At 43.7% G+C, this 22,055-nt stretch overlaps 1 protein-coding gene across 3 annotated transcripts in view; it reads right to left on the reverse strand.

Moving 5' to 3' along the window:
• Positions 1-22,055, reverse strand: part of PDE7B (phosphodiesterase 7B) — a 373,129-nt gene that overhangs the window by 145,752 nt on the left and 205,322 nt on the right. The window contains exon 1 of one of the 3 annotated variants that reach the window (XM_019527214.1): positions 19,776-20,031. The exons of the other annotated variants lie outside the window; for them this stretch is intronic. Coding sequence (XP_019382759.1) covers positions 19,776-20,013 — 238 coding nt within the window. The 5' untranslated portion in view covers positions 20,014-20,031. Of the gene's footprint in view, positions 1-19,775; positions 20,032-22,055 lie in introns of those variants that run through there. 3 annotated transcript variants of the gene reach the window in all.

Genomic DNA, 22,055 nt, shown 5'->3' on the forward strand with positions numbered 1-22,055 from the left:
CATAGCCAACAACATGTTAACCCGACAGAACAGAGAAAGGAGACAGACAATAAACTGAACTAAAATGATAGAGGAAAGGACTCATTGTTTAAATAATGCTATATGTGTACACAGGACATTACAGGTAAATCCAATTAATACCATATTTTCTCACATATTACACACTCCTCTTACATTGGTTTTGTGTAGATTTAATTTGATGGCTACTCTTTTCCCCAAAAGCTTGTCCCAAAGTCAGATAAAACATTTTAAACCCTCCCCCCTCCTATCTTGCCAAATATAAGCAGCTTGTTGTAACGAGGGGTTTGAGAACATCCAGCATTGCTTTCCCTTTTCTCTGGCAGAGGCTCATGGGGCAGAACTGCATTTGCTCTCTTAAAATGGGCACCCCAGTTTCTAGTAGCTGACTTTTGGGAAGAGGTGTGTGTAATATGTGAGAAAATATGGTATTAATTGGATTTACCTGTAATGTCCTGTGTACACATATAGCATTATTTAAACAATGAGTCCTTTCCTCTATCATTTTAGTTCAGTTTATTGTCTGTCTCCTTTCTCTGTTCTGTCGGGTTAACATGTTGTTGGCTATGTTAATACGATTTGTCCTTCAATTATCTTTACAGTTTCTCATGGCTTCATTTTGGTTTCTTCTCTATAAACTGTAGTCCATATACCCTTCCTCCTGTAGTCTCTGGCATTCATATTTTATTTTTCTTTTAACTTTCATGCTGCTTGATCACTGTTCCTTCCATTTCTGTCTCTGTGGCTCAAACACTCCTATGTTATTTTTTTAATCCTTAGACTGCACTGGACACACACTAAGTAAAACACCATGGGGCATATAGAGGCTTTTTGCCCCCCTTTTCTCTCTGCTTGCTCACAAGAAGCTAAGTTGTTTTGAAAAAAGTATTTCCATGGGAAGTCTGACTCAGCTTTTCAACAGGCAAATTGGGAGTAGTGTTGGGAAACTGCTTCTACTGGCTGTGCCAACGGGAAACTCCTTTTTTGGCTCACCTGGAAGCAAGCGCCTGCCTACAAGTTACAAAGATACTTGTTTAGACCTTAGCTGTGGCCAACAGACAAGATGTGCTTGTATATTAATGTGCCTCGCACATTAAAATTCACTCCATCTTAGCATCACATAGAAGCTCCAAAGAGAAGATAGCTTGGATGTAAAGGCAAACAGCTTAAGTTTGATGCAGCAGAGAAGAGGAAGCTAGTGGAAGACTACAAAAAAGGAGTGACATGAACCAAAGGAATAGGCTAAGAAAATAATGGTTAAGAACATTTTGAATATCTGGGAAGGGTATACCAGACAGAAGGATGGTACAAAACAAATCAACATATGAGACAATTAGAACCTGCATAAGGATTTTGGGGGATGCTTTGTTCCCCCGGGCACCACCTGGAGTTACTAGGAATAATGGCCACAAATTGTTAGAGAGAAGGTTCAGACTGGACATCAGGAGACATTACTTTATGGTTAGGGCTGCCAGGCGCTGGAATGGGCTCCCAAGTGAGGTGGTACTCTCTCCTGCCTTGGGGGTCTTCAAGAGAAGGCTGGACAGATATTTGGCTGGGTGATATGACTGCGGCACCCATTCCTGCCCAGGGCAGGGGGGTCGGACCTGATGATCTGTTTAGGTCCCTTCCGACTCTAAGTACTATGAAATTATGTGTGGATGGGATTTTAGTGACGATAGGCAGAAAATAAGTAGGCAAGATTTAGACCCTACCCAGATATGAAATCTAGAAAGTTACAGGAGTTGATGAAGATGCCTGGGTTACAAGCATGAATGACAGGGGCCGGTGATGTCATTCACAATGTTAAAAAGGAGGTAATGGGAGGAAATGCAGGAAAACATTAAGAGCTCTGTTTTATTCAAGTTAAGCTTGAACTGATGATTAGACAGTCACAAGACAACATAGGAGATACTGAGAGGCTGAAATTTCAGTTTGGATTCTAGACAGATCTGGAAGAGGGAGGTCTTCAAGTCATATGTGTAGATATAGCAATAAAAATTCTTGTTTGTAGATGAGACGACTCAGAGGCCTGGTGGAGCCGAACATAAGAAGGGAACCAAGAATTCTGCCTTGTGTGACTTCCATAAGAAGCTGGTAGGAATGAGGAGGATCCCCTGAAGGATACACTGGAGGAATAATTAGAGGGAGGCAGGAGTAGAACCCAGACTGGACAGAGTCAAGGGAAGACAAAACTTCAATCTGAACATAATGGACATGTCAAAGACAGCTGACAAGTGAAAAAAAGTGAGGTGTTGTGAACTTTAGTTAGGAAGAGGCTATTTCTCAGTGATTTCAGCAAGCATGGTTTCCATGTGATGAAAGAGATAGAAGCCAAACAGAAGAGGAATGGAACAGTGTGTTCAAATAGTGTGTTCAGTAAGTGCAGATATGAAAGAGAAGTCACATGGAGTGGCAGCTGGAGAAGCTGATTGGGAAAAGATGGCAGAGAGTAAAGCATACTTCTATCATGAGGAAGAAGCCAAAGGAGCGTGAGAGGTTAAGAAGAGCAAAGGAGGACATCAGTAGGTATGAGGGAGACCCGGAAATGGGATGGGATGGTCACTGACAAGTGGAGGGGTGAAAAGGAAGAAGAAACAAGAAGTTTCTATGTCTGGCAGGGAAGAAAGATAAGTTGGGATGATGAGGGAAGGAAAAAAAAAAGATGAGGAAAGGAGGAAGGCCATGATTTATTTTGTCAGTTTTCTTTTGGAAGAAGTCAGGCAGATCCTGGGCAGAGAGAAAAGGAGAAGGCTTAAGGAGTGAGTCAAAGTTGGAAAATATGTCTGGATATTAGGCATGGGATTGAATTAAGTAGCATTTAGCTAGGATGACAGCAGAATTGGAGGAGGAGAGAAGGACTTTCAATAGTCAGCTATGTCATGAGATTTCAGAGAAAGAGGTTCAACAGCACAAGAACAGGGTGTTGGGAAACATATATCTAGTGAGTTGGGTTGGGGGTTGCCAGAGCACATCCTGAGATGGGGAAGAGGGGCAAAGAGTGGGGGAAAAGAGAGAGGAAAAAGAAAATTCAATAGAAGAGTGGGCTGGAAGGAAATGGGAGAAGAAAGAGGATCACAGGTCTTCAGTTATGAGGAACAAAAAAAGTCAAGGAAAGGTCAAGAACGTGAAGAGGAGCAATGCTGAAAGAGAACCAGTGATGGCTGGAGAGGAGGCACTCAGTGACAGAGGCAAAGGACAGATGAACAATTTACCAAAAGGTAAGAGAGGGCAGGGTTTAACTGTATGTCAGCTGCTCTGTGGTAACACACATGTACACACTTACCCCATGGTAAGTAGAAGGTATGCTGCAGCAGCTTATCCCTCAGTGAAAGAGGAGTAAGTTGCTGCAATTTAGTTCCTTATTTCCATCTGGGAGGAACTAACATGTGGAGAATTACTATAGAGCAGCTGATACATGGTAAAGCCCTGCCAAATTCAGTAGTGTAACTAGGGGTGGGTGAGAGGGGTACATACCCCAGGCACCAAGTTAGGAGGGGAACCAGAATCACCCCCATCCAACAACCTTTGTAGAGTCTACACCTTGCCAGCATACCCATAGTGGGAACTCCCAAACAGTTCCCAGCTGCTGCTGCTGTTTTAAGAGCAATAGCCAGGGCAGACAGAACATGCTGTAACAGGAGCAGCAGCTCAGCCATGGCCTATTTAGGAGATTCTCATATGGGTAAGACTGCTTCGCCTCCTCCCCGAACCCATGTATGTCCCCTCCCCTGCTCTCACTCTCAGAACCATGCACCCCTACCCTACAGGGTTTGCCTCAGGCACCAGTTCTCCTTGTTACACTACTGCCCCTGTTCTCTTTTAACTGTGGAATAAGATGTCTGTAGGTCCATACACAGAGAGATCAGAGAAAGAACTACTTGGTGAATGCGTAGTCAAGTCAATAGTCCTTTGGTAAACCGAAGAGCTGAAAGAGGCCTGCAGATTGAAGGAAGAAGTAAAGACGAGTATACCACTGAGTGGTCAAACTGGTGGCTTCAGCTTCCAGGTTGATGACCTAAGATGAGCGAGATAATAAATGGGAAGTTGAGAAGAAAGGAAGAGAAGATGCAGAGAATGCCCAAAGGGCATTTGATTAGCAGACTTTTATTTCAATAATTCTGGTTCTGGATTCAGATCCAAACTTTTATAACTTAAGTTCATCTCCACTTGCAGTGTTCTTAACTCCTGCCATTAATGAGGTCATGTGCAAAGAATTTTTTTTCTGTATGTATGACAAGCCAGCTAAGTATAGTGTGCTCCCCTCCTCCCAATTCTACAGTAATTTGATTCTATTCAAAACATATAATTTTGCAGCCTTCCACTCCGAGCAAAGCCAGACATCAGCACATTTTTGGCTACAGAGCACCTACAGAAATATTAGTTATGGTTTTGTGAGGTCTGGGTTGCAGATCAGTCAAGAGGCTGGAATATTTAAATAGTAAAGGATGCTTTGCATTTTCATTAATAAAATTGAAGTGCATAATTAACAAAACCTGTTTGGTGTTTATTCTGGCTCTTTTGCCAGTCACTGGGCACGTGCATAAGATTAATGTAGTCTGTCAGAGAACAAAATAAAGGTAGAATAAATCTCTTATTTTGGAGAGAGAGTTTCAGTGAAAGTAAAAAGCTTTTTTCATTACTAATACTTTTGTTACTATTAATTTTATTCTGTTCTCTACCAGTTGTTTTAGATAGTTTCAAACTGATTCCCCACCTTTTGGGACTACTGTTTATCCTCAAGTTTCTTCAGGTTCTTTTTAATCATGAAACCAAATCTTTTAACTGAGAAAAGAGGAAGGGCCAGTGTATTCCACAGACAAGCTACAGAGTACTTGAAAAAAAAAATCACAGTTTGGGAACTACCAAGTTACAACCCCCCCAAACCTCAGAAAACAAAAACATAATTTCCATATTTGGCACCTTTATTAGAAGAAGATCTCAAAGTAATTTGAAAGGGTGGATAAATATTTTAAATTCCATTTTAAAGATTAGGAAACTGATACAGAAAAATTAAGGCTTACCCAATTCGATGAAGTAGATGCTTTGGCACCAGAAGTTAAGCACCTATGTACTTTTGAGGATCTGAGCCTTCTGCCCCAATGCAGCAAGATACATGCTTGATTGGGAGCAGATGAGCCTCTAATTGATTTCAGTGTGCCACTTTATGCACTTAAAAGCCAGGTATGTATTTGAATGAGGCCCAGATCCTCAAAAGATATTAAGGCACCTAAATACCTTTGAAGATCTTGGCCTCAGTGACTTGCCAAAGAAGCTAGGTTTATTCTGTGATACAGCAGAGTAGTTTTCAGGACTTTAAATCAGAGATTTAAAAATGATAAATAAAGATTAGGAAAAAATGCACAAGAAAAATGCAACAATCCCAGGAAGGGGTAGGGTTCAAATATTCTGGCTGGCCAGATAAGCTGTATGTTCCAAACTTCAAATCCCTGCTCACATCTATCATAACAAATGGAGTAAATTGCCAAATGACAATGGATAGGCCAGAACCACTTATATCATAGATATAAAAAAAATAAATATCTTCTTGAAACCTACTAATTATACATACAGCTGGTCTAGGTGGGCATATGCTATTACCTATTTCCCTTAGCTTTCCTCCTCAATTTACCCACCTGTTTTCTTTTTCTCCTCCCATTGGCTACATCTTGTTTTAAATTTGTTTGGAAGTCCTTCAGGGCAACAGATCTCCTCTATTCCGTGACTGAAAAAAAATGGGGCTTTGATTTTAGTTGGCACTGGTAGGTGCAAAGACGACCGTAGCAGGGTGTGGGCCTGGGGCAAAAATCAGCCTGTGCCTGGATGCGATGGCAGTGGCAGCAGGGTTGGGAGGAAGGGTGGTAAGCAGCCAGACACGAAGCCTGCCCAGCTCCGTGGGGCCCTTCAAAGTGTGGGGCCGGGGGCTGTTACCCCTATTTGCGGGATGGCCCTGGGTAGGTCTACCTGCCTACCTATACACCCCAAACAATTTCACACAACTCTGTTATTCTGAATTCTTAGTGAAAAGGCTACTTCGATAAGGGGGATCCACACAGACACCTGGCGTCATACACTCTCTCTTCCTCCCTACTTTGACTCGAAGGCACAAAGCTGGAAAGAACAGAATACAAAATGAAATCTTTTCCAGGACAACCCTTAGAAATAAGTTATGATCTCCAACAGTGAGAGCCAGCCAGTTCACAACTGCACTGTGCCCAGCTTGTCTGTGTCACCATGCCCTTGATTCAAGGCTGTAATTTTGGTTTCCAATAACAGGGCAAGGCTACTTGACAAGAGTGGGGTGGGAAAAGCTGCAATAATATAAATGTACAGCACAAGGACTGCTGCCTTGTTCTAACCCTGGCAGAAGGGGAAGGGTGTGTGTGTGGAAATGAAAAGAACAAAATTATGAGAAACTGAAATATATGCAATGCCAAAGATACTCTTCTCTTCCTTTTCTTTCCCTTTGCTGTTCTTCTACCACTGCCTTCTTTGCTGCTCTGTTTTCTGTTTCATTCCACTCTTGCATTTCTTTTTCCTTCAGGGCTCCTCCTTGATTTAGGAGTCTGTGACAGCACACAGCAATGGATGTCCATACTCCTGAGGCTGACATGCTTAAAGGCTGGCCAGTGAGGGCTCATGAGCATAAGTGATCACAGAAAACCCTGTATTCCCATGGGCTTTTTATAACTAATCTATCTACTGGCTAGTGCAGGTCTGAACTCTTAGGGGGTTGAAACAGATGCATTATGCCTTCTCTAAAGTGGAAGCTGGAGGCTGTTCCTGTCTACTCTGCTAGGCCAAATCTTTTGCCCCTATTGGCTAGGGACAGACATTCAAAAAGCCCAAGCTTGAATTGATTCAGTCTTTGCAGGTTAGTCTAACCCAAGTAGATTGAACTAATGTGCAAGTCAATAGACATTTACTTTTGATTCTGGAAATGCAGACACATGCCTGCAGTGGCTCAGGCTAGAAGGTGGGGGGTGCTAGAGTGAGCCCTCCCTTCCCTTCAGGCTGGAGGGAAGCTGAGCTGAGGGGTGGGTGAGGAGGAAGGGGGAAGGACGTGTATGACCAGGCCCTGGCAGGCCGAGTATGATTGGGGAGGGGTTTAAACCCCCACCCTGGCCTGTAGGGACCCCAGCCAGAGTCTCCCCAGCTTTTTCCCCCTGCTTGTGGCTCAGCACAGCCTGGGACCCCCAGAGTTCCCCTCCCAGCCAGGGGGTAATCCTGCTGCACCTTCCCAGCCAACGGGGCCAGGGTTTCACTTGGGGCAGCCTAGGAGCAAAGGCCAGATTAAGGGGAGGTAGGGGAGTGAAACAGCTTCAAGCTCAGGTGGGGACATACTCAGAGGGACTGCGGCAGCAGGGGCTCCATCCTTGATTTGAACCCCACTGAGCAGAGGGACCCAAGCTGGGGGAGAGGGGAGGGGAAGTGGGGAAGGGGCTCCAGTGTGTTGGTGCTAGCCCAGGGCAGAGCTGAGCTGAGCTGAGCTGAGCATGCATTTGGAGGAGCAGCTTCTGCTTGGTGGCCCCTTCTACATGCTGGAGATTGGCACCCTGGCCAGCCCCCAGTGGTGTGCGCAGTGCAGGCTAGCCCCCTCAGCCCCAAGAGCTACTACCTATGCCCCTTAGGCACCGAGCTGGGTGTGTCTTGCTCGCTCTTCCCCTGCTCTGCAGTGCTAGCAGTGTAGCATGGCTCCGTGTACCAGGCGTCAGGTGCAGGGCACCACCCCTACAGCTTCCCCGCCATGACTGCCATCTGCCTACGCAGCAGCTGAATGCAGTTCGGTTGTGTGGGCAGTATGGCTTGGGTGGGCTCCTCTGATGGCGGTAGCAGAGAAGCCGTAGGTTTAGTGCCCGATACACAGGGCTGTACTGCACCACTGCTAGGTAGGGGAAGAGTGAGCAGGGCACGTCCAGCTTGGCACAGGGCAGCTGGGGGACGCAGGTAGTAGCACTTGGGGCTGGGGCGGCAAGCATGTGTCATGTGCGCCGTGCTGCCAGGGCTGGCCTGGGTGCCACTCTCCAGTAGATAGAAGGGGCTGCCAGGCAGGACGTGCTCCCCCAGCTGCATGCTCAGCTCTGCCCCGGGCTAGCACTGACACACTGGAGCACCTTCTCCACCCCCTCCAGCCTGGGACCCTCTGCTTGATGGGGCTTATGTCGAGAATGGAGCCACTACCACTGTGATTCCTCTGTGCATGTCCCCACCTGGGCTTGGGGCTGTTTTGTTCCCCTCCTTCCCCCTGATCTGGCCTTTGCTCCTTGGCTGCCTCAAGTGAAACCCTGGCCCTGGCAGCTGGGAAGGTGCAATGGGATTGCCCCCAAGGCTGGGAGGGGGGACTCTGGGGGTCCCAGGCTATGCTGCACCACAAGTGGGGGGAAAAGCTGGGCAGACCCTGGCTGGGGTCTGTGCCAGTGCGACATGGGAGGGAGGGGGGAATTAAACACCCATCCCATTTGCTTGAGACTGCTGCTAGGCCTGACCACACTCCCTGCTACTCCAGTGGTGAGGGTGGGGGGAAATTCCTGAGAGGGGCTGTTCCACCCTGGCCAGCAGACCCCAGCTGGGGTCCCTGGGAGGGGGGAAATAAACCCCCTCCCAGCCCCCTAAGGGGGCCATATGGGCCCTGTCCCTGCTCTCACTGGAGAGCAGAGGGGTGAGACAGCTCTCTGAAGCAGACAGGACAGCATAGGGCTGAAAAGCATGCTGGGAGACTCTGATTTAACTTAAACCAGGAAGGGGTCTGGGACAGAAGTTCCATAAACCGGTTTGATTTAAATCAGTTAAGTCTAATACTATATTCAACCAGGTTTATCTTAAACCAGTTTCAGCCATTTTTAAACTTACAGGTTTAAACCAGTTTCTGATCACTTAAACTGGTTTATGTATAACTTCTGTCCCTAGCTAGTAGATCTGATGCAACAGTCCTATAAGTCCATAGTTGCAGGCTTTTTTTCTCTTTGTCTCTAAAAGTATTGTATTACAGTTTAAAAGTACATGAATAAAAAAAATGCAGTGCATCCCTCCCACATGGCAAACTGAACTGGCAACATAGGAAGGCTCTCTAGCTAATGCCAGTATTTCATCATACCATCCTCATTTATATGGCTTTATTCAGGGGTAGCTTTATCCCCACCACGATAGTAGCTGTGAGAGTACTACCTTCAGGAAGAAGAAAAAGAATGGAATAAAATACTTGTGCAGCACAGTATATACAAAACCCAAGAATTGCTCTTTGCTTGCAACATTTCCATTAACCCACTGATAATGTGAACAATTAAAACAAGGCTGAATGAAGGGGTTTAGATTTTTTAAAGAGACCCCACTCTCCATGAAAAACTCAAACTGGTTCCAACCAGAGAGAGAGAGAGAGATTAGTTAAGTCTGGTCCATACATTTAGTTACTAAAATACTGTGAAAGCAGCTGTTCCTGCAATATTTCCAGTCTGCCTGGAAGCAGGAAATACAAGAAATCTTACATGAAAGACTATAATTATAAGATTTCCAGCTTAAGTTTTGAACACACGATCTATTTGGAAAAGGTGTGGGTAAGGAAAGTTTTGAACATATGAGCTGTTTGGATAAGCACCTGGGTACTTCCCTGAATTGAATCTCTTAAATATGAGGATACAGTCATCTGACCCAGGGGTCCAAATTTTGAAGTCCCCAACTAAGCAAACACAGCTGAAGTCAATAGGAGTTTTTCATTAAGGACTTCAGAATTTGGGTCATAAATATTACAAATATCTTTATTTAAACAGCTGATTTAAGGCCATCTGTCAAAAATTCTTAGTACTCCAAGTGATTTCTCCTTGAATTTTTCAAGCATTCATTCTATGACAGAGCAGAGCCAGAAGGGCTGTGTCATCAGTTGAAAGTGAGTCAAAAAGAGCAATTGACCACCCACAAAACAGTAAAGTGTCTCAACACAGAGAGCTGTTGCATTCAGAAAATTAATAAACAAGACAGAGGGGGTTTTCCTCTCTATATTCTCTTTCATCTACAGTCATCTTAGGAGACCTTTGTAACCACAGAAAGGGCAGATAAAATGTGCTTTGCAAAAGATAGTAGGAATATAGTGATGAAGAAATCTTTATAAAAAAAAAAAAATTTTGGTTCTACAAATTGAGACCCTGATTCAGCCAGGTATGTAAAAAAAAAAGTGCTTAAACTTAACCCATGATTTAAGCAGGTGTAAGTTCCCTTTTGGAACAGGGATGGCCTTACTCATTTTTGTTCAATTTACACACATGCTTAAGTTGCTTTGCTTAATCAGTCTGAGGATGGAGGTCTTATAAGAAGCTTTCTCGTCAGGTTTTTGGTATTTGTGGCACTTATTTCAGAACAAAAATACAAGGAGAACAGTGTCTCATTGTATTATGATGCGTTCATTTTTGATTCGGGCTAGAACTGGGTATGATGAACTGGCACTGACATATGATAAATAATCTAAGCTGAAGTCAACTGAAGCTTTGCAAATATCTTGAAACAAGTGAGTTAGGAATGAGACTTCTTATTTGTACCAATTTGTCTATCCATAAAAATCTTATTTTCCTTAATTTTTATTCTCCAGATGGTGATGTCTTCTTATGGAAAGTGACTATTTTGTGTGTTTGTAGCATTATTGTGGATGGCCTAGTTTTAAAATGTTGAGGAGATAAAAAGGGTGAAGGACTGGACTACAGCTGGACCACAATAAAAAGGAAGAATAAATAGTCAGTGACATACATTTCCTTGTAGCATCTGGAAGTGAAGGACACGAATGACATCTTAGAAAATTGTATAGATCCTTAAGCAAGTCTCTTCAAACATACATTTACTGGCTCATAAAAAGATAAAGCTTAGTTAGTTAGACAATTGCACTGGGTACGTTTTTAAGTACTTGTAGCAATGCACACTATGCCCCATTTTAAACAACACTTGGGAAGCCACATGTCACATCAGCCAGTCCATCCCAAGCAATACACTTAACTTTTGCAGGTCTCCCATCACTTGCAAATGGCAGTTCTGAAGAAAATTAACACATCTGGCAGAGTATGGTCTCTAGCAGTAATCTAGTTCCAGTGATTTTCAAACAGATATTTTGGGAGTAAGAAGTTCTTCCTGACAGAGATTTTATAAAAAGGAAATAAATCCTAATGAACAGAGGCTGGCAAAATTTCTCAGCTAAAACACAGAAATTTGTGTTAATTGAAACTTTTTACAAATTCATGTAGAATTTGTAATATTGTTTCAGTAAAAAAAGTTCTAAAAAGTTTAAAAGCTGTTTTGACATTTTCAGAATGAAAACCTTCATTTTTCCAACTCAAAATGAGATTAAAGTAAATTTTTCAATCCTTTTGTCTGATTAAGAAGTATTTTTAAAATGTTAGCACTTAAAATAATTCATTTTGGGTTGACTTAAACATTTTGTTGACTCCAAATGAATTTATAATCCATTTTTCAACTCAACAAAATATATCCATTTTAGTGTGTTGGAGCAACCTTGAATGAATTTTTAAAATTATTTTTCAGTTCAGCCAATGAACTGAAATATTACTTGCTTGCCTAGCTCTAATTACATTTTTGACCTGCAACTCAAATTACTATTATATGATAACTACTATAGACGGTAATCATGTTATTGCATCTACATTATTAAAAATGATGTGTTATACAAAATACTGTAACTTTACATGGGTCTTTACAAACATTCAGTAGAAGTAATCACTTCCAGCACAGTAGGTGATCATATTAACTTAATGCAATGTAATAGCCAGAGCACAAGTTAAGGCTGTTTATAAGTAGTCTTGATTCATGAAAATTAGTACATTTAATATGTTCCAAAAGAAACCAGTTTATTTAGATTCAGAAAGATGCAGCGAGCTGGCTTTCTGCCTGCTGCGTTTAATTCAGTGGTGCACAAATATTTTCAGTCTAGAATATTAATATTTATTCTGTTTCTAAATGAATTTGTCTTTTACTATAAGTCATTCTAAGCCCTTTTTAGGGGAGGGGTAGCGTATAAAAATCTAACAAATGGGGCCGTGTGTAGACAAAATGAGGGGCATGTGTCCACGGCACTTTAAAACAGGTTAAATGCTTATGTACCACTTCAATGGCGTCAGTGGCAGATTGTACAGTAATTCCAGCCGCTGTAGCAAATTTGGTGGTGTAGTGCGTCTTAAGTTACTTGGGGCAAAACAAATGAGAACTCGTCCGAGGAGTTTTAGTTTGTTGCCCTACAGCTATGGAGCAAAGCACTGGGCTCCATGCAGCTCAAGGGCTCTGCAGGAAGTCCGCGCAGGCAGCCTGACAGCAGCCCAGGAAGGCAGACTCTGTCCAAGAAAGCAACGAATGGGATGGGGAGGGTGGTGGCAGTGGCTGGATGCAGAGCAGGAGAGGAAGTGGCACATGGTGGTGGATAGTGGCAGCTACTGCTGTGTGTGAGCTTTCCGTGCACCTGTGCATACCCCCTGGGGCCTTTCCAAGTACTCCTGGGGGTATGCATACCCCTGGTTGACAACTCCCATCTTAGAATTTTACAAAAAGGGTGGCAAGAAGCTTGCTGAGGGTGCAGTAGCTTTTCCTGGAAGGAGAGTATGCCGTGCTCCACGCATACTTTTTTTTGAACCATTTGAACTGAGACCAGAGCCCCTCTGCAAACCTGATCAGCTGTTAGCGTGTCATAAAATAAAAAGGCAGAGAGCAGGAAGAGGAGAGGAGAATCTGACTCCAGCCTGGAGAGAGGAAGCAGAGACGCAACCCCTGCCAGGGGAGAAGGGAGTTGAAACTTGTCCATGGAGCAGACACCAGGACAGGGGAAAGTCTGTGTTGCCCCATGAGGAGCAGATTCCCCATCGGGCGTGGAGCTGTGCAACTTTGGGATATGAATGCCTGGGAGAAGTGGGGACGGGTTTGGTCAGAAAAGAGGGTAGGCTGGCTGGGAGCTGAGGGAAGCTGCTGGGTCAGAGCCCTGTTTGAGCTAGGAGGGCTTGGGGCTGCAGGAACAGGGACCTGCATAGGGAAATCCCATCTGTGGGTGGAAGTGCTGGGAAGGGAGACAGTCCCAAGAGGGAGTGGAGTGAAAGGGCACAAACCGCAAGGGGGTAGGAGGGGATGCTTAATCCCATAGTGTTTGCAGAAGGTATATTTCAGAAGGAATAAAAGAGAGCCTATTGTCTGGAACAGATGACTAGAGGCTCATCTTGCAGTGGCCAGGAAAGACCAAGGGAGTTCAGAGTCCCTGGAGCAACAGGAGCCTCACCGCCACCATCTAGTGGAAGATCATAGTTATGGTTGAGTTGCCACTTAACTGTATGGGGAGTGGATTTGGACCAGAAGGAAAACTGTCTTGAAGGGTTATAACCAGGTGAATGTAATTACTGAAGTTGTTTGACAAAAGTGAGACCACCCAGTGTGTTGGAATTATTCACCTAATGTTTACAGATTCATAGATTGGAGAGTCGGAAGGGACCCAAATGGATCATCGTGTCTGACCCCCTGCCCCTGGCAGGAAAGAGCACCGAGGTCAAATGACTCCAGCCAGGTGATTGTCAAGCCTCCTCTTGAAGACCTCCAAGTTAGGTGATAGCACCACCTCTCTTGGAAGCCCATTCCAGACACTGGCCACCCTTATTGTAAAAAAAAAAAAAAAAAAAGTCTTCCTAAATTTTCCTGTTGCAGTTGTAAATTTTATTCAAATGGGTGGTTTTATTATTAACTATTGTTATTATATATATTTTTCTTCTGCTGCTTAAATCACTTCTTTTCTACATATAGTTGTACATAACAAAGGAACCAATGTGTTCACTGGGTTCAGAGTAAATTCCTGGGCGGTGAGGGACACACCTCTCCATGGGACACCCCAGGCTGCAGCTCTGCCTGAGGGGGTTCCCAGGGCCATTGGTACCCTGAGAATCCAAAATCCAGCACATCACCCAACCTAGCACGCTGGCATGGGTTACACTGATACCACTGATGGAGTGGAAAATGGAGGGGAATGAAGGTATGCCATAAGAGACTAGGCTGGATAAGTGGTGAGAGGGATATGCAGGCCTCAAAAAACAGATGTCAAGAAGTCTAGAAGCGATTCAGTGGACAAGGAGTCAATATGTTAAAAAGGAGGGTGGCCTGAGCAAATCATTGAGCAGGGAAATTATTTTGGTGGCAGTATTGTGTATAGATTGGAAGAAGGCAATGCGTGTGTGTGGCCTATTGTTCCCAAGGCAGGCCAACTCACCCGTTACTGATGAGCATTATGTATGTAAAACAGTTGCAGAGAAGTAAGAAGTATACTAATGGAGCTTGCTGAAGATACACAGTTCTTAATGGAAAAACCAACCTTGTTGGACAAAATGAGTGTTGGAAACTGGCTCACAAGAGAGAGAGAGGCAGCCATGAAAAATCAATGTGGAGAGAGAATGAAATAGCAATCCAAGACTACTTCACCAAATGCCTAATGACTTGTAATTTAAAGTGGTCAAAAGTTATGGAGTCATCTCCTGCTCTCAGTCAGTCTAGTCTATGGCAGTTGAAGTGAAGGAGTTGCTCTGCATTTATACCAAGTAACAGAATCTAATTTGGAACCACAAGGCCAGATTTCCCCTCTACAGGATACGAGTAACAGCCATTTGAGTCAACAGAAGTTACTCATATCCTGCTGAGAGAAGAATCTATTCTTTATTTCCTTTTAAGCTGGTTACATTTCTTTTTCACCCCTCCATCATGTGCAATCCCCTACCTCTCCATCACCTCACACACATCTCCAGAAGTCTGAAGGTGAACCTTGTTTATTAAATCAACTGTGACTGCACTGAATGTAACTGCATACTCTGTGTAGGTGGCTTTTTCAATATTTCCAGCACCACTTGAATGAAAACCATGGTTGAGAGAGCATTACCTCACTTCTCTTTGACCAAGATCCATCTGAGCATTCTGTTCCCAATTGCTACACAAACCTCAAAATCCCATTGGTTTGCTCCCTCCCTCCCTGTCATTTGTCTCACACTTCATACAGTGGTTGCTTTCCCCTTCCTTTATCCAGAATAGCCTTTTAAAACACACAAAAAACTAATTTATCTGTCATTTTACTGCAAAACATTCCCAGTCAGCTGAAGTGAAAGATTTTACATTTTCTTTGGAGCTTGACCAAACTTTTCATTCCCTTTCAAACTACAAATAAAACCAAACATCTAATTCCCCCCCCATTTTTTCTTTTTTACTAAAATATTAAGAGATGCGATACAGATGACTAGCTACATCTTCCTAGCCCAGGGGTGTCATACATATGGCCTGTGGGTCAGACCTTGCCCATGGGGCTTGCTTGATACAGTCTATGGGTCTTGGACCACATGACACATGCAGAGGTGGTCTGGTGCGCAGGCTGGACCTGGTGTTGAAGGTGCTGCTTGCAGCACAGGTACTTGGTCTGGGTTGCAAGCTCCACCTGGCACGTGCCCTGGACCAACCCTGTGCACTGGCTTTGGGGTCAGCTTGGATCAGGCTGCATTCAAGCCAGCACACAAGGCAGGGTGCTGCATGCAGTGTGCACCCTGTGTTGTGAGCAGCACTTGCAGCACTGGGTCCAGCTCCCGCACCATGAGCACTGTGCACAGGCCCCACTTGCGCTGCTTGCAGTACACAGGCTAGACCCAGAGCAACTGGTGCATCTAACAGTACTGGGAGCCAGCACAGGGTGCCCTGCGTGCTGGCTTTGGCATGTATTGACAGCCTGGGGACCAATCCTGACCAGCCCTGGAGCCAGTTCTTGGGCCTGGTCCTGTGGGACACTGCATGAAGTGCGTTCCCATGGTGGCTCCCTGGGCCAATCGGCAGCAGTCATAGAACTGGGTCCAGTCCATGTGCCACCCGCAGCGCAGCACTAGATTCATTCTACGTGCCCTACTGGCCCAGCCCTCCCCACTTGCTTTGGCCTAATTGGTTCCAGCCCACAGAGCAGCCCAGAGATGCTCATCCAGCCTGTAAGGCCAGATGCTTGCCAACCCTGGCCTAGTTCAATTTTATTCCCAGTCATTTGAATGCCAATAAGCACAGCTTTGACTCCTACGTACACACAAGCACCAGAACTCTCTTTCATATATACCTGTACTGCTAAAATGATCTGTCATACAATATACTCCACAAAGGATTCCATAATACTTGTACCGTAATTACTCCTGTGTATATGAAAAACCAAATGAGTTACTCCAGAGTGCAAGTGTTTACGACTATTGTATACTTTCAATAACTAGGAAGATTCTAAGTACAGGAGCAAAGGCAGGATGGCTAGTAGAGTGGGGTGGATCCAGAGGGGGTTTGGTAGCACAGTTGCACCCCTCCCCACTACCTGCTTTTGGGCCACACTACAGGAGCAGCACCCTGAAACAGATAACAATGCCCCCGTACCCCTTGGGCACCTCCTCCTTTCTTCATGTTCAGTGATACCTCCTCTTCCCTCTCATTTTCCTCCTCCCTTGCTTGCTGCTGTGACTGCCCCTGTCTGACCAAGGAGTGGGGTAGCTCCAGAGCTGTTGCTGACCCATGCCAGTCAGGCTGTGTGGGGAATCAGGGTCAGCTGAAGACAGTGGTAGTGGCAACAGTGGGTAGGTACCTCTTTGTTGCTCTGTCCACCAGGTGCTCCATGCAAACCCAGGAGCAGATGCAGGGAAGTACAGCAGCCACTGCTGTATCTAGCTAAGCTTAGTTGTTCCCTGCAGCTTTGGCTGGAGAAGCACAGGAGAGGCAAGAACAGTAGTGGTGGCAGGCAGGTTTCCTGTTCCTGTGCCCAGATGCATAAGTAGAGAGGACAAGGGGGAAAATGGGGTGGGTTGGAAGGGGAAACACCACTGAGCACAGAAGTGAAGGGAAGAAGTATCAAGGGGGATGGGAAAGATTCTTATGCGATTTCAGGGACTAAAAGCCCCTGGCTACTGCTCCCATGGGGTGGTCTGTCCACTCTGGTAGAGGTGGTGTAAGATAGTGCTGGGAACAGGGGAGCATATATTCAGCCCTGCAGCACTGGTCGCTGCTCTTGCAACACCCTTTCTAAAATCCTGGATCTGCCTATTCTAGTAGATATGGACATGCTACAATCAAGTTATATGCAAAACTCTAAGAACTTAATACACCTATAATCAGGAAGACTAGGTAAGTCTCCAATCCAAAGTTCTGAAAGAAGTGGCACGTGAAAATTTAAGTAGGATTAGCCATATTTTCAATGAATCAAATCAGGAGTGGTACTCTCAGGTGAAAGGAGAACAACAAATGTATGGCATAAGTTTGAGGAGGAGGAAAAATAACCTGGATAACACCTGCCCATAAGTCTGAATTCAATTGAATGCCAGGCTTTAGGACAAATTTTGAAAGAAGGAATAGTTAAAGGTATATGAGTAAATGAAAAATGGTCTAAAATGCAACATGGGTTTACCAAAAGACTCTGCCAGACTAAACCAACATTTTTCTTTAAAAGATAAAATCTAGAGATATTAATCTGTCATATGTTAGGAAAGCATTTGTTATGATAAAGTATATTGATAAATGATTTTGAGAAGAAGAGAATTAGTATAGGAATTATAGTTAGGTAAGGAATAGGCTTACAGGGATATGGCAACAGGTGACGTTGAAAGCGGATGTTTTGGGCTGGGGGGTATTAGTGAGGTTTTCAAGGTTCATATCAGGACTGATATTAATATATTCATTAATAAAATCTCAGTACAAGAGTAGAAGTGTACTAATGGAGTTTGCTGAAGATACAAAGTTGGGAGGCATCATAAATACAGAGGAGGATTGAGATTTCACACAGGAAGAACTAGGGACCACGAGGACAGAAGTAATAGAAATGGCTGGAACTCAGTACTTCAAGGTCATGCACTTTGGAACCAATAAAAGTTTCTCCTATAAGCAGGGAGCTAATCAACTGAAAATAAATAAAAAGGAGAAAAGATGGGTGTATAAGTTTATCACTATGAGCTACTAATATGATGTGGTCATGAAGCAGGCAAATGACCTTAAGATGTAATCAAGATGCACCAATAGTTGTCTTTCTTTACTGGAAATAGGCAATTGTCTAAGGGACTGGTGAGACTTCATAGGATATAGTGTACAGTGATCAAGAAGATAAATCTGAAGGGCAGAGAAGGGCTACCAAGATGACCGGGGGACTGGACACCCTATCTTAGAAGATTAGAAGAGCTTGGCTTGTTTAGCCTAGCAGTTTGAAGGCTAAGCAGGGAATATGACTGCACTCACTAACAATATTGTTGAGGGAGGAGTAAACAGTAGGAAGAGAAAAGAATTATTTGAGCCAAGGGAAATGTGGGCACAAGAACAAATGTATGAGCTGGCCATGAATCAGTTTGGTTTGGAAATTAGGTGGTCTCCAATCATCACAGCAGTAAGATTTTGGAACAGGCTTCCAATAAAAGCAGCGGGAACAAAACTATGACTATTCTTAAGATGGAACTTGATCAAATTTTTAAACGGATTAGAACATGTGGTTACCCATGGCAGCTGGGAGTTAGACGGGATGAACCAGGAGATCTCTTCCAGTCTTGTTTCTTTACGTACATCATAGATGACTCATAAAATGTTGACAGTGGAGGGCACAACATTATGATGCCACCCCTGCCCTTACCCCCATTGGTGCTTGCTGTTGGCTTTGGCCAGGCTGCAGCCCCATGCCCTAACATCATCAGCACAGAAATCTGGGGGGGCGGACATGCCCCCTGGACCCCCTTCCCCACATGCACTGCCTATGATGTATATTACACATAGCACATGTATATGAAGCCTTGAATATAATCAGCATGTTTTCCTGCTCAGTGCCAAGTTCACATATCTTAATCATGAAGCGCTTACAGTCTAAACAGACCAGACTAACAAATGTATGAAAGAAAAGCCCATTTTACAGAAAGTGATACAGAGGAGTTCACTTGAAGCGTATTAAAATCTTTTCACTGGATTTCATTGCATTTAATCAATCAGTCTAACTGTGTTCTTGAAAGTTATGCAGCTGTTTAAAAACTTTATTGAATTGACCCGAATTGAAATTAGCCACTGAGGGTTTTTTTGAGAATCCTGGTAGGCACCTGTCTGCCTGCTTAGGTGCCTAAACGCTTTTAAAAATCTGGCCCAAAAGTGATTTTCTCCAGATCACCCAGGAAGTCAGTGGCAGAGCTGGACACTACAGCCAATTCTCCTGAAACACAGTTTAATGCCACATCCATAAGACCATCCACAGGACCCTATAGGTTTTATCTGAGTTCATGACTCCACTTATAAAGAAATCCTTCAGTAATTTGAAAGAGTAGAACTGCACGAACATTATTTTAAGATAATTTGTCTCAGTTACTGCTGGTAGTAATACTTCCCCCCTCCCCGCCATAAGGGCACCAGTTTTTAAAAAGATACCACAAACATATTTTTATAGTAGCTTCACAAAATTGTCGTGTTGATTTGTTAACTAGGCATAAAACCTACTTGCTTGTTGTTTACTGTGAAGAATGCTCATGAAAATAGCCCTGTTGTTATATTTGTCTATCATAAAACAAGGACTCTCCCCCCAGTGAGTAGTCAGGTAGAGTCTGGCCAGGCTACTATACGGGCTTTCAATATATTAATACATCAGTCATCGCCTCGTATCCCAGATCTTCATATTTCTCTCTCAATCCCTGCCTCGCTCCCTACACATCTACACGCACAGTTTAGCTGATTGAAACTAGCCCCTTGCAAGATTAGCTAAAACAACACCTTTCACAGATTATATTAAAATGTACCTGATAAGCTTCCCAGGGCATCTTCATTCTCCAAAATACCATTTTGCTTTGTTCCTCGCAGCTCGCTCTTAGATTTCCAAACAAGTTTTACCATCCTAATCATCTCAGGCAATTCCCAGGCTAGGGTATCCTGCTGATAGCTGGGCAAACTGCCCATGGGAAAGGGCATCAATTCTTCCCCGGTCCTCCACTGCCTGCCCAGCTCTGTTGCGTTAAAAAATCTATCTAGCACAGGCATCCTGTCCTGTGCCTTCGTGAAAAAACTGTTGCTGTTATGGGACTGGGAACTGTCTTCAATCAAGAAAAATTAAAACAAGAATTAGCACCCACAGCTAAGGAAACGGCTTCTTCAACCCCATAGTAGCTTCACTGCCCCGACTACTTGTGGACAAATACCGTGGAGAGACGCGATTGCCAAGGTTTCCCACTGGCGAGTGATCTGAAACAGTTACTGGAGCTCTTGGTCCTCAGAGACGCGTGTAACTGTGCATCCCCCTTCTCTCAGACTTGGAGTTCACAACACTTAATTAATCCCAGGCTACTGCCGGAACAGCAGGAAAGAAAAAGGAGCAGTGGGAGAAGCCCATGAAGTATTTTCTTTTCCTCTCTCTTTCTCTTCGCAGTCTCTTCTCCTTTTGTCGGTTGTCAGGGAGCATCAACCAACTGCCAGGTGCTGGAAGTTGCCATGAAGGAACATTTTCATTTGCAGGTTTGTTATTAGGTGCTATCAGGTGAACAGCTGCTGGCTTATTAAAGAGAAACACTTTACCAAATCATGCCCTTCAGTCTCGAGCAGCCCTCCGTAAACAGAGAGAAGCCTGGGCAGAACCAGCTCACAGCTGCCTCTCTCTGACTAGGCTGGCAGAAGGCCATCTCTCCCTTCCACTAATGACTGCATTATGATGAAGATATTAAGAAAGCTGTTTGAATCGATCTACACAGTAATATAATTAAATAGGCTTCCCCCCGCCCACCCTGATTTGTCTTCCTCTCTGTCATTTGGTTCTCAGAAAACCTAAAGGGTTTTTTGGCCTATTAGTCAAATCCTTTTGTAACCTCAGCTGCCCTTCAGCTGGAAGGGAAATAACATTGACTCACATTCCAAAGCTAACTGTGAAAGAAGTGAATCAGGAAAAGCAGTCAGATCTGCATTCACAAGTCTGGTGCTGTTGTGTAATCTTGACAAACAGCTCTCGTACTAAGTTCCATTTTTTTGAAGAACAATAATCATAAAAAATATAAAGGAAAAAAAAAAAGATAGGATACCAGGGCTTAATTGGCAAGGGAAAAGTAAGTTGTTGGAATTCCAGTTTTCCAGGGGCGGGGAGATCCCCTACTGTGGTCTTATTATTTTGGCTGCTAGCTGCAGGGCTCCACCTGAATGAAGGAATAAGTTCATGTGAGGACATTAGTTGTTAATAGGGATCACTCACAGATTGTGCAGAGAAGACTAACCTTTAACATCAACTTTTTATGTCAAGATAAGCACTTCTGGCGATGGTTTTGAACAATTCTTACATAGGCAGAAGTAAGGTGGCATACCGTATCTGTTCTGGAGTACTTTTGATGCAAACAGGGGCACGGGAAGACTTTGGGACATTTATGGGTTTAGCTGGATGTTACAGCAATCCCTTCTCTTTTTCTTCATAGCCCCAAGTAGCAGGATATTTTATTTCATTTGGAATTGTGATTTGCTTTTATACAATCTGACACTCTTAATCTCTATTCTTTTCAGCTTTGTCATTCAGCCATTGGTTTGTTCAGGATGCAGGAGAGAACTGATGGAAGGTTGCTGATTGTACCACCTATCTTTTTGTCTTCAAATCACAGAAAGTTCTTTTAATAGGAATTTTAATACATATGCAACTTTTTTTGTAATAGTCATAGTTAATACATCTGTTTTCCTCCACGTTAAATTCAGTGTTTTGTCTCTCCTCCAGATGGAAAAATAAACTGGCAAACAAACAGGATCTTCCTTCATAGAGAGAAGCTCCAAGGGAATGGACTGAAAGTTAACATCCTTAAGTATAAAAAAAGAGAATGAACAAGTTTTTCCTCCTTATGCCAATGTCAGCAGGAGCAGCATGATATTTCCACTCTTCTAGCATCTTCTGCCATGATTATGTTACTGTTCCTACCTCAAACCGGGGACAGTAACGTTCTTCAAAAAATATTGCTATTTTAAATGTAGATTGCCATGCCATAATGTTGAGATACTTGTTGAATATAATCTCTTGAATATAATTTGTTGAATAATTTCAGGTGGCTCTGGCTTGAAAA

This window comes from Gavialis gangeticus, unplaced genomic scaffold, assembly GCF_001723915.1.
Source record: "Gavialis gangeticus isolate Ggan-Ray unplaced genomic scaffold, GavGan_comp1, whole genome shotgun sequence".
In the NCBI taxonomy this organism is placed as follows: Eukaryota; Metazoa; Chordata; order Crocodylia; family Gavialidae; genus Gavialis; species Gavialis gangeticus.